Raw genomic sequence first — 13137 nt, forward strand, 5'->3', positions numbered from 1 at the left:
TATATATATATATATATATATATATATATATATATATATATATATATATATAAAATACACAAGTACCAGAGTGTGTATTAATTACTTTTGAAGGATATTAATGAATTTGTCATAGAATTCCTCTTCTTTACCCTCAATAACTGATGTTAATAAACTATGTTTATTTTTACAGGGCTTTTTTACATATAATTATCAGTGATACTGTGATATGAGATAACCAAATACCCCATGAATTAATGTTTCTCATTGCTTTTGGATATATAATAAAATGAATTCCACCAACTCCTTTCTTTCTAAGAAACACCTGTGAGTTGTCATTCCATTTGGTTGCAACTTTCTTCTTTCTTCTGGTTTCATTTATAGTGAGAATGTCAAGATGGGTACCTCCTCCAGCCTTCTGTCTATACTGGTCATTGGATAAATTATGGCACATCTAAAGTAGCAACTGTGAAGTTAAAGTTTATCAACAGTCTAAGAACCAGTATTCTTTAGCATCTCTGTATGCATTCCTGTCCCTCTGCCACCATGAATGTGGTGACAGAAGGAGACAGCACTAGCCTAAGGACCATTTTGCATTTCCTTTTCTTTTTAATGGGAATTTCAAAAAAGAATGGGAGTAAAAGATATCAAAGAAAAAAATGTATGATAGGAAGAAAAGATGGAATGGTCACATGGAAAAGGCAAAGGAGGACAGGTGGATGGCCAGGGCATTCCACTAGTATTCTCTTGTAACATGGTTCCCCATTGGCAAACCTATATGAAGACACGGACAAGAGGTATACAGGATGGCAAGTGTCAGTGGATTGGAATTTGAATTATGTAGATAGATAATGACTACCACAATGGTTTCCATGGTAATGGTCATATTATATGCATCCCTACAGAAAGATAAATGGTGAATATGGATGAATAATGATGAATAGGGATGTATAAATTCACATTGCCCCTAAAATGCCAATAATATGCCAATAGTTCCCTTTGGAAACTAGAAGAGGAAAGAAACAATGGTAGGCTTGAGTAGTCTGAATAGCAGAGTAGTCTCTGCTGCTATAGTTAGGGGTGAGGAGTCATGGTGACATGAATAAAACTGCACATGTCAGTATCTCCACAATTATTTCAAGTGCTTTCCCCAGTTGGTGGCTTACCCAGACTTGAAGGGTGTGAAGGGTTCTTATACCCACCTCTAGTTTCCAACACTCTCTCCCTCTTAAAATTCATACACACATATGCATACTTTTATGTGTAGATATTTTATTCACCATTATTATATTTAATTGTATTGTGTTACATTGTATTATGTTTTATTACATCATACTATATTATGTTACATTATATTAAATTGTTATTGATTCTTTGTGACCCCATTTGGGATTTTCTTGGCCAAGATACTGGAGTGGTTTGCCATTTCCTTCCCCAGTTCATTTTACAGAAGAAGCACTGAGGCAAATAGGGTTAAGTGACTTGTCCAAGGTCCCACTGCTAGTAAGTGTCTGAGGCCAGATTTGAATTCAGGAAGATGAATTTTCCCTATTCTAGACCCAGCACTATATTCATTATACTTTCTAGCTGTCCCCTTACATTAAGTTATATTATTTTATATTGTTTAATATTGTCTTGTATTATATTCAGAGGTCTACATAGAGGTGGACTTTGAATATGTGTGATAATTGGATAGGTGGATAGGAATAGGGAAAGCATTCCAAGCTGAAAGAATAAAAAAGCAAAGATATAGAAGGAAGAAAGAATAAGGCATGTTTAGGAGACGTGAGGATGCTGGCCTAGAGGGAGGAGATGACTTGTTGATGAAGGACCCAGCCCACCTTCTTCTGCCTTTGAGCACAGCTGATACAGCAGCCAATGTGCATTAATTACACCATAAATTTCCTAGGGTCAGCATTTTAAGCAGCGGTACTGCTGCCTCTCTGACTCAGTGGACATTTACAGACATGATCCTAACTTCAAAGTCATTTCAATTCTATTATATAATTACTTAAATAAGAAAATAATTTTCACTGGTGCCTTGACCAAAGAAATGCAAATACTTCTCTAGATACCATTAAACATTATTCCATTTCTCCCTCAGTAAGCATTCATTAAACACCTACTATGTGTCAGGCACTGTGTGCTAAGAATTGAGGCTATAGAAAAAAGCAAGAGACTGCTTTTAAGGAGCTCACAGTCTAATGGCAGAGACAACATGCAAACACCAAAGCTCCAGACAGGACAAACAGAAGCCAACCACCAAAGGGAAGGCATTAGCACTAAGGCAGATCAGGAGAGGCATCTTGCAGATGGTAGGATTTCAGGTGAGACCTGAAGGGAGACAGGGAAACCAGGAAGCAGTGATGAGGAGGGAGAGCATTCCAGGCCTGGGGGACAGTCAGTAAAAAGTCATGAAATCAGGGGTTGGAGTGTCTGGTTCAACAAACAACAAGGAGACAGTGAAACTTGATCAGAGAGTACCTGGGGATAAATAGGTTGTAAGAAAACAGCAAAGGTTATGAAAGACTTTGGATGCCAAATAAGATTTTATATTTAATCCTGTAGGTGACAGGGTACCAACAGAGTTTACTGAATGGGAGTTTATTGTAAGGGAACCTGGGCTTTAGGAAGATATATTTTGTTGCTGAAAGAAGCATAGACTGGAGTGAGGAGAGACTTGTAGCAGGCAGATCAAGCAGCAGGCTACTGAAAAAGTCCTGGCACTAGGTAATAAGGGCCTGAAGCAGGGTGTTGACAGTGTCAGAGGAGAGAACAGCCCTAAGTACATGAGACATGTTGCAAAGATAAAACTGATGGGTCTTGGCAATAGAGTGGATATGGGAGTGAGAGAAAGTGAAGAGTTGAAGATGATCCTGGGTGATGAGAGAATAGTGCTACCCTCAACAGTAATAAGGAAATCTGGAAGGGGAAGAATTTTGGAGGAAAGTTTCCGAGCTCAGTTTGGGGCCTGCTGAGTCGAAGATGTCTACAGAACATCCAATTTGAGATGTCTGATACACAGGTGGAGATTAGCAGAAAGGCCAGGTCTGGATAAGTAGATTTGATGATCATCAGCACAGAGATGACAACTGGAAACATAGAATCTGAGGAGATCACCAAGAGAAATAGTACAGAGGGAGAAGAAAAGCCCAGGACACAGCCCCATAGGACATCTAGGAAGACCTACATGAAGATCCAGCAGAGGAGACAGAGGAATGGTCAGGTCTGTAGGAGAACCAGGATAGAGCAGTGTCAAGGGAACCTAGAAAGAAGGGAGCATCATCAAGAAAGGCATGATTGACAGTGTTAAAGACTGCAGAGCTCAAGAAAATGAGGACTGAGAAAAGGTTTTGGCAGTTAAGAGATCACTGGTAACTTGGGAGGGAGCAGGTTGGGTGGAATGAAGGGGTCAGAAGATAGACTGGAGAGAGTTAAGGAAGAGTAAGAGGAAAGGAAGCATGGGCATTGACTGTCTGAAGGCCTTCTCAAGGAGGTTAGCCACAAAAGAGAGACCAGATACTAGACAATAGCTAATGTGGATGGTTGGATTAAGCGAGAGTTTTTTGAGAAGTTGAAGTGTATAACATTAGATACGTATGTTAATAAATACATTTAGCTATCACTTTTAAAATAACACCTTTGAGTAAGTTGTAGCTACTTTTGAATTTAAAGCTTAATAGAGGGGCCGGCTAGGTGGCACAGTGAATAGAGCATGGGCCCTGAAGAAAGGGGACCTAAGTTCAAATTTGGCCTTAGACACTGAACACTTACTAGTCGTGTGACCTTAGGCAAGTCGCTTAACCCCAATTTCCCTCCAAAAAGCAAAAAAAAAAAAAAGCTTAATAGATATCTTAAGATCCTTTATTATTTTTTGTGTATTGCTTTATTATTTTTTTACATAATCTTCATTACTGAATATATCCCTCCCTATCCAGAGAGCCATCTCTTACAACAAAGAGAAAAAAAACTGTAGTTCAGCAAAAATATGGTACATGCCGACAGAATCTGACAGCCTAGGCAATGTTCTACACCCACATTCCTCCACTTCTGCAAGGAACAGTGAGGTGGTTTTTTATCAGCTCTTCTCAAGTCTTAAGGTCCTTGATTAAATCAGAATGGCTTATATAAGATCTCTGGATTCAAAACCTGTTAATCCATCATACCTTTCAGGTTGCCTGCTTCTTTAGATTACTGATTTAAATGGAGATTTTTCAAAATATATTTAATTTGAAAGATGAAAGGCATCTTTTTCACCTCAGATAGTTTTACAATACAGATTGCCAATTTCTCCTGGAAATATCTTTAGATGAATTATATGAAAAATATTTTCTGAAAAGCAGAACAGGGATTAAATAAATGGGAAAAAATGTTTAATGAGTCCCTTCAAATCATTGGTAAAATATCTTTTTTTATACTAAAAAATTGGCTTTACTGTAAATATGGTAGTTTACAGTGTAGAGATTTCTGGTCACAAATCAAGTATCTAGCTAAGTATTTCTACAGAGTAAATAAAAAGGATGTCTCCAAGTCTGTTTAAATTAACCTGACACTCGCATAGCAGGAAAGAAAATATTATAAAAGTTAATTTTTATCCATCAAGCTTGTTTAGTTACTTGTTTAGTTTATGGTTTCTTCAAATAAGTTTTCCATTTATATAAAGTTCACAAATCAGATTTTATCTATCCCCAAACATTTAAAAGGCAGGGAATCTGTATTACCTTCACCTCAAGCACTGCTAGGTCATGCATTTGAAGAGGTAAAGAAATGAAAATTATTAAGACTTCCCACAAGAAACAGTTACACCAAGAATATGGTATCACTACAAATTTTATTCAGAAGCCCATATTTTTTTTTGTTTTGTTGTTTTTTAGAAAAAATTCTCATTATGAACTTTGTTTGGTCAATCAACTACAAGACTTTCTAGCAGACATACAATAAAAATGGCATGGCTCAGAATCGACCAGATCTTTCACGATCTCTTAACTGCCTATCACTTTCCCTTCCTCCACCACCGCTGCCACCACCACCTCAGCCACCACTGCCACGATCTCTTGATCTAGAACGAAATTCACAAGATCTTGATCGGGACCTATGCTTCCGACTGCGCCCGTACAACTCCCATCGTAGTTCTCTAGAGGTGGGTTTCAGATGCATAAAGTTACGGAAGCCTCCTCGAGTACATTCTCCCATTTCATATTGGCGACAGCAAACTTCTCTGTAGTCAGTCACAGGTGAAAGCTCTGCATGAATTGGCTGTCCATTAAACCAGCGATTGTTTAAGCCAATGACAGCCTTTTCTGCATCTTCTTCACGGCGAAACTTTATATATGCATTTCCTACAAGATGATCCCCAAGCTTATCACAAACATTCATCTCCTCAACTGCACCATACTTTTCTTCCATTTCTGTAAAAACCTTCTCAAAGAATTCATCATCGTGTTCTTGCATTTCAACATCACTCACTGCACAGTGTGAGCCGTCAACCGTCTGTGCACTGTTTTGGGGGTTACTATAGATGTTTTGAATCAAGATGGTCTGGTTAAAGGTTGGTTTATTATGGAACCGAGAACATCTGTCTCCATGACGACAAGTTCCAATTTTGAAATAAAACGAACAGTTGACTTTGTCTTTTTCTGCGCCGAAAATGGAGGCCAAATACTCAGCCATTTCCCACCCGGTGGCTGCTGCCGCAGCCGACCCATAAAATATCTTTTAAATTAACTTAGCAAGACATCAGAATTACTTCAATAAATCTGAATTATATTTAAATATGAACCTATTGTTAAATCGTACAGAAAGTATTGTCCATTGTTTGAAAGAAACCAGAGACAACATATTTACTAAGTGTGGGAGTGATATGAAGCCAGGAGTCTCTATTAATACACTGGATAAAACAAATAATCCAAAAACATTTTGGCAGTAAAGAATGGTGGGCTAATGCCAACAGGATGAAATTGAAAAGGGATAAATTTAGTTTTCCACTTGGGTTAAAAAATCAACTGCCCAAGTATTGAATAGGGTAAATGTAGGTAGATAATATAGGCTCACAAGCTCAATAAATCAGAAATATGATGTGGAACCCAAACTAATGTGACTTGTGACTACATTAATAAATACATATAAAATGTCCAGAGTGGGGACTCTACCCTGGTCATCTGGAATATTAAGCTTGGTTCAGCGTGGGGAAGGGGGGCTTTCAGTAAAGGCCACTGATAAACAATAGCCTATCCAGAAGAGGTAGCCAGAATGGGGGTAGGGGCTAGAAACCATGTCAAAGAGGACTAGGTAAAGAAACTGGGGATGTTTGTTTGGAGAAGCAAAAACTCAATATCTACATATTCAAAGGGTTGGCTCATAGAAGAGACTACTTACCCTATATATTCTAGTACCTTGTCTATGGTAGGTATTTTTAAAATGTTGAACTGAATTCTACTTGGCTTCAGAATACAGAATTAGGCCCAAAGGGTGGAAGCTACAGGATAGATTTTAGCAACATAAGGAAAAATACCCTAACAATTATATATATCCTAGAATGGAATGAGTTTCATTGAAAGATGATATAATCCACAGTTCTAGAGGTTTTCTATCAGTCTGGGAGATTAGAGATGTTGTAGAGAATATTCATGATTTGAGTAAGGGTTGAATCTCTAAGACTGTGGTTAAGTAGATTTTTTAAAAAGGAAAGAAAGTAATAATAACCTCCATTAAAATTCCATTTTGGTGCCTCATTGTGATATGGAGGTGATCTTCTGTTTTTCAAAAATTATGCCAGCGGACGGAGGCTCTGGAAAGCCATATCAAGGAAGGATTTCTGGTACAAACTTGGCAAAGGACTGGCATTTGAGGCAGGCTAGAAGAGATACTAATATCCAAAAGGCTGATCACTAGGTAAATTTTTCCAGTTAGAGCAAATCAGAAAGCATGAAAAGTCTTGGTCCAAAGAACACTCACTGATGAAATCACAGTGGTAATTTCTGCAATACTGAAGAAGTAACTGCTTTAGGTAATACATAAAACCGTTTGGAACAACAAAAACTTTTGGGGGTACATTAGTGGGTTTGTATGGATTTTTAGGATACGGAGAGCAGAGCCTCTGGCTTATAGAGAATCAAGAATAAGTGAAAGCAGTAGTATCTGAAAGTATAAATGCAGTTCTATCTATATTTGTGGCTTCTCCTCTAATTGTACCCAATATTCTAGTCTCTGAGCTTCCTTCTCTCCACTGACCATTTTATTGTTCCTGGATCTGCTAACTGCCTGCCCTCCTATTCTGTTTTTCACTAATCTGCTAGCCCCTTTGCTGTCTTACCTTCCATCTACATCTCTCCTCTTCATTTGACTGCTACTTGCCTCCACCTTCCTAGAATCTGCAGTCACCTGAAACCTTTGCGAATATAATTCAAGTGGAAAGGCCAAATGCTGAACCCAAACATTCCCATTAAACAGTATTGTTGCGGTTTAAATCCAGGGACACCAAAAACTGTTGCAGTGGGGGGCTTTGCCCACCCGAAAACTGTTGCAGTTTCATGTGTTGTGGGGAACCGTCTCAAAGAATTCAGAGTCAGACCACCTCTAATCCAAGTACAGGCATTTATTGAGATTGACGCCTCTCATGAAGCCAGCTAAGTTCCCAGAGGAACCAGAAACTTCAGAGAAAGCAAGATGGATTTTTATAGGATAAAGATTCAATTACATAACAGAAATGTACATAAAATAGAGGAATATCATTAATATTAAAAAGGCAGGAGGAGTTTATTAAGGGGTTAGTTAATGGAGGAGAGGTCCCATCTATGGCTCGGTGCTTAAACATTCTGGTCATTCTGCCCTCCAACTGGCTAGCTATTGTGGTCCTGTCTGGTTTAGACAGATAGTTAGGTACTGTGGTCCTGTCTTGGACTAGATGGATGATGTGATTATGAGTGAATACAAGAACATACCTGTTTCTGTGGGAATGGGTCTGGGGGCAGTGATCAAGTATAGGCAGTAGCTAGGTTCCCATCACATGGACACACCTGCTGTTTCTGTGGGAACTAAGAGTTCAGGGACACACCTGTTGTTCCAGGGAGCAGTGAAGCATATATGGAGAAGTTAGGGCATTGGCAGTGGGGTTAGGTAGGTACAGTGGGCCTGCTGTTCAGTAGGACCAGGTCTATAATGAAATTCGAATATTGGGGCTGGAGGTAGCTTTATTAGGATTCCATTGGTATGACTGTTCCATAGATGTGAACTTGTAACTACATTTGTTCTATAGGATTTTTTTGCTCAATAAATTTTGGGTAGGGAAAGAGACTGGATCCCTTTAACTTGAGCAGGCTGGACATATAACGACCATTTACGGGCCGAATCCCACTATTGATCAGCATAGGTGTTCTGACCTGCTCCAGGCAGGTGGCTAGACCATATTGATGTTGGACCCAGCACAGACACTAGTGGGCTAGGATCTGCCTAGACCTCTGTAGCTCTGTACTCTTGAGCTGAAGAGATTCATCAGCCTCAACATCACGGGAGCAGGCATCACCATATCCAGCTTAGAGTTTATTTAAATACAATAAGAATGGCATTTTTACTATGAATATTCTCCTAGAGCACTGAAATAGCTTTGTATAAGAGAACTCTACTCAAAATACCATTTTTAACACATACTTTTTCTTCCTGATCGTTTAGTAGAGTGACTTGCAATTTATCTTTCTTAATTATTTGTAAAATATTCATACATCAGGAAGCTACATACTTTTTTGGGTTGTCTGGTTCTTCTTGTTGAGATTTTGATGCTCCTTTCCAAAATGATATCATCAAAATTCTCTAAATCACAGGAAACATAATGAAAATTGAGATGAGAACATGAAAACTATTGAAGGAATGGACACTAATTACCAAATCCAATTGCCTCAATCACAAGTTTAAAAATGAGATTGTTATTATGATTATTATTTTTAAAAGGGTCAATTGTCCTAGCCTACTGTGTTATGAGGATAGTTTATTCTTTTCATTGATCGTCACTGAGCAACAAATACAAGCCTTCCAGTGCCTGCTGGTGGGAAGAGGTCCCAAAGGCCCATCACTGCTCTCTCTTAGGTACTATGATAAAGTGAATGATTGTCTATACAGCTTCTCTTTATAGGAGAACAGTTGCTTAATGGTCATTGATAGCAAGTAGCTTGCTTGGGCTGTTATTTGCAGGAAATGGAAATTGTGAGGTCCCATTATCCAGTTATTGTGCAAAGTTGTTAGAGGGGCTGTCACAGTGCCCTGAGGTATTCTTATGAATAATAGATAACATTTATATAGCACTTTAAGGTTTCCAAAAAATGCCAGGACTGTGACAATACAAGGAACCCTTTGCCATCATAAGATAACTGAAGTATCTCACATTAATCACACTCGTTATAGGTGAGAGGGACAACCATGTGTTACATGTAATTTAGGGGATTTTCTAGTGCCCATTGCCATTCCTTGGACAGAAGAGAACACAGACCTTTAAGGTGGCTCAAAGCATTCTCACTACTTGCTAAACTAGAAAAGAGCAAAGAATTATGTTAGATCCTCTCTTCTCACACATTTGCCTATCATAGCTCCTAATTTTGATTGCTTTGAAAGGTAGGCTTTGGGACCTCTGGGTTTATCTGCTAAGGACTTTGAAATTGGGAGGTTCTACAAGGGAATTCTGGAACTTCTGAAGGGGTATGCCATTACAAGTGAACATCAGGGAATTCCAAAGAGTGTCCTTAATCCCTAAATTCTAGGATTTCCAAAAAGACTACCTAGCAGCTCTTGTTTGGGACAGTGAGGCAACATGTATGAGAGATACAGGAAGGTAAATTGAATTCATGTGGCTTTTTAATGTAATTTTTATCAGATACATAATCTGGGCATCTTTAAGGGACTCTGAAATTTGCTTTAGGAATCAATGACCAATTTTGGTATTGTTATTAGGATGATATGCAGTTTATAAATAAATGAAAAACTTTTTTTCAGGTATTTTAACACTGTCAAATGGTTGCATAATTCTCCCTTATAGGATCAAATCCTTGAACAACAAATGACCCCTGATTTTCATGACCTCTTTGGAGAACCTAAGTGAAAACTGGTCCAAAAAATGGTATTTAGGAGCTCAGTTTGCATAACATTTTAATATATATGAACTGCTTTAGACAAATCCATTAAAAACAAGAATGTCTAGCTTTATGAATTTTAGATTAACCATAGTACCTTGATCTTCTTCACTTTCCAGATCCTGATGTGGCTTTTCAGTTTTCTTAACCTCATGTTGTGTTGATGGACTTGAAGCAGTCAACAACTGTAGTAGTTTATTCTCATAAACCTGTCTTGTAGAAGCTGAGAAAGTTGAGAAGAGTTTAAATTATCTCTTATCAACTTACTATCCCACTGGCCATAGCAACTCTTCCAAACCTTTTTCATTCCTCCTCAAACTTTCCATGGCTCTCTTTTTTTATCACACTCTCAGTTAAGAACCTTGCTTCATATTTTACAGAAAAAAATAAAGGCCATTTGTCATGAATTCCCTCTTCACCCCTCTTCCTCATCTCCCATCACCCAAGTGTCTTCTGTCACAGGATAAACTACAGTCCTTTTTTGTCCCTGTTTCATATGATGAAGCCTTATTCTTTTTTTTTAATTTTTTTTTTTTGCTTTTTGGAGGACAATTGGGGTTAAGTGACTTGCCCAAGGTCACACAGCTAGTTTTTGTGTTAAGTGTCTGAGGCCAGATTTGAACTCGGGTCCTCCTGATTCCAGGGCCAGTGCTCTATTCACTGCGCCACCTAGCCGCCCCAAAGCCTTATTCTTTACCAAAGATAACTCCTCTACTTGTTCAAGATATCTGATTCCATCCCATCTCTTCGAACAGACTGTTCTTTCTCTCATCCCTACTCTCTATTTTTAGTTTCTTCCTGTCTACTGGCTCATTCTCTATGCCACAAACATGTCCTAGTCTCCATCTACCCTGAAAAAACCCTCACTTAATCCTTCTGACCCTACTATTATTCTTTACCTATTCTGTCCTTTGTAGCTGTCCTCAAAAAGACCATCTACAGTGGGTGCCTCCATTTTCTCTCCTCTCACTCTCTTCTTGGGTCATTATAATCTGACTTCTAATCTTATCATTCCACTGAAACTGCTCTCTCCAAAGTTACTAATGATCTCTTACTTGCCAATTTCATTAGCCTTTTCTAAGTCCTCATTCTCTCTGACTTCTCTGTAGCCTCTGACACTGCTGACCATTCTCTTCTCCTTGATACTCTCTTCTCTCTAGGTTTTTGGGATACCACCTCTCTCCTGGTTCTTCTCCTACCTATCTGACCAATCCTCCTCTGTCTCCTTTGCTGGATCCTCTCCCAGTCCATGTCCTTTAACAGTAGGTGGCCCACAAGATTCTGTCCTGGGTCTTTTTCTCTTCTCCCTCTATATCACTTCACTTGGTGATCTCATCAACTCCCATTGATTTAATCATCATCTCTATACTGATGACTCTCAAATCTACTCATCCTGCCCCAGTCTCTCAGCTGATCTCTAATCCTGCATCTCCAACTGCCCTTCAGGCATCTTGAACTGGAAGTCCAACAGACATCTAAAACTCAACATCTCCAGAATAGAACTCATTATCTTTCCCTCTAAACCCTTCCTCACCTCCTACCTTCCTTATTACTGCAGAGGGCAACACCATCCTCCCAGTCCTTTAGGTTCCCAATCTAGAAGTCATCCTCAACTCTACTATCTCTAACCATCCCCACCCTCCCAATATCCAAGTTGTTGCCAAGGTCTGTTGATTACACCTTTGCAAAATCTCTTGTATACTCAGCCCTATTTTCTCCTTATCACCTCATGCCTGGATTATACTGCAAGAGCCTGCTGGTTAGTCTGCCTACCTCAAGTCTCTCCCCACTCCATTATGTCCTCCATTCAACCACTTTAGTGATTCTTCTAAAGCACAAGTCCAATCATGCCACCCCTCTAGTCATAAACTCCAGTGGCTCCCTTTTGTCTAAAATACAAAATGCTCTGTTTGGTATTCAAAGCCCCTCATAACCTAGCACTATCCTACCTTTCTAGCCTTCTTACTACCCAACATATCCTCTTCCATCAAGGACATGGCCTCCTGACTATTCTACTCACTCTGTTTCTTGGCTTTAGGAATCTCTCTGGCTGTCCCCAGTGCCTGGAATGCTCCTCTGCTCAGACAACTGACTTGCCTGGCTTCATTTAAGTTCTGACTAAAATCCCACCTTCTTACAGGGAGCCTTCCCTACTCCTTCTTAATTCTGGCACCTTCCCTCTGTTATTTCCTGTTTATCCTATATACAGTTTACTTTGTATATATTTGTTTGCATTTGTCTTCCTCATTAGATTGTAGGCTCCTTGAGGATAGGCACTGTTTTTTTTGCCTCTTTTTGTATCTCTAGAGTTTAGCTATGTCTGGCATATCGTAGGCACTAATTAAATGTTTATTGATTGATTGATTGAGATTATTAAAATAAGTTTTACTATCTAATGAAATATTAGATAATAAAATTTTATGATTCAGTTTATGTTATACATTTTTAAATGCAGTTGGTCCCATAGCTATATAACGCTTTTCTGTATGTTGATTCTGTTATTGATGGAGAAATTAAATTTCCCTCTCTGACATAAAACTTTTTACTGGTCCCTAATTTCTGTTTTTTTGTTTGTTATATGCATACCTATTATTGCCCCCGGATTATATCCATGCTTGATAAGCTGTTCCTTCAATTCATTGTCTGTCAGATTTTTAATATCCAGCATGCTAATGGGAACTTGGCCTTCTTCTTTAGTCATTAAACCTTTGAAATAATAAAACATTCAATTAATTAAGAGAGTCTTACAAATAATATAAAAAATTATCAACCCACAAGAATGTTTATTAACTTGTCTATCCTACCCCAGCAAGAATATAGGCAGCAAATGAAATGGCCATTCTTTCTGTCTTACTGTAAAAAATTATTACTCACCATGAGAGAGTGATCTGTTTACAAAGATACACTAAAATCATCTTATCTTTGCTCCCTCTTTTACAAAACCTATCAGCTGCTAATGACAAAGAACTTGAAGTGACTCCCCCAATATTATATTGCTCAATTACTTCTAACTTTTCCTAACAAATTAGTATGAGAAAGATCT

General features: G+C 38.5%; 2 protein-coding genes across 3 annotated transcripts in view; both read right to left on the reverse strand.

The window, feature by feature from the left end:
- The window catches only part of LEMD1 (LEM domain containing 1), a 44253-nt gene extending 31452 nt beyond the window's left edge, over positions 1 to 12801 (reverse strand). Inside the window, exons 1-3 of the mRNA XM_069074762.1 lie at positions 12681 to 12801; positions 10192 to 10317; positions 8714 to 8784 (exon numbers count right to left, since the gene is read on the reverse strand). Of these exons, the coding sequence (XP_068930863.1) occupies positions 8714 to 8784; positions 10192 to 10317; positions 12681 to 12795 (312 nt within the window). The 5' untranslated portion in view covers positions 12796 to 12801. The remainder of the gene's footprint in view (positions 1 to 8713; positions 8785 to 10191; positions 10318 to 12680) is intronic.
- On the reverse strand, positions 4396 to 5653 carry LOC138150944 (splicing factor U2AF 35 kDa subunit-like). Of its 2 annotated transcripts, XM_069074345.1 has the most exons (2): positions 5099 to 5653; positions 4396 to 4981 (listed from the first exon to the last, which is right to left on the reverse strand). In XM_069074345.1, exons 1-2 carry the CDS (start codon positions 5647 to 5649, stop codon positions 4933 to 4935), a joined length of 600 nt encoding a protein of 199 aa, XP_068930446.1. In that variant the 5' UTR covers positions 5650 to 5653; the 3' UTR covers positions 4396 to 4932. The 2 variants fall into 2 exon arrangements, with proteins under 2 accessions (XP_068930446.1, XP_068930445.1); XM_069074344.1 differs by lacking the exon at positions 4396 to 4981 and having other exon boundaries at positions 5011 to 5653.
- Positions 12802 to 13137: the final 336 nt, after the last annotated feature.

Source organism: Petaurus breviceps, unplaced genomic scaffold (assembly GCF_028583685.1).
Source record: "Petaurus breviceps papuanus isolate PSGF00001 unplaced genomic scaffold, PetGlider_PUasm1.0 90895, whole genome shotgun sequence".
Classification (NCBI taxonomy): domain Eukaryota; kingdom Metazoa; phylum Chordata; class Mammalia; order Diprotodontia; family Petauridae; genus Petaurus; species Petaurus breviceps.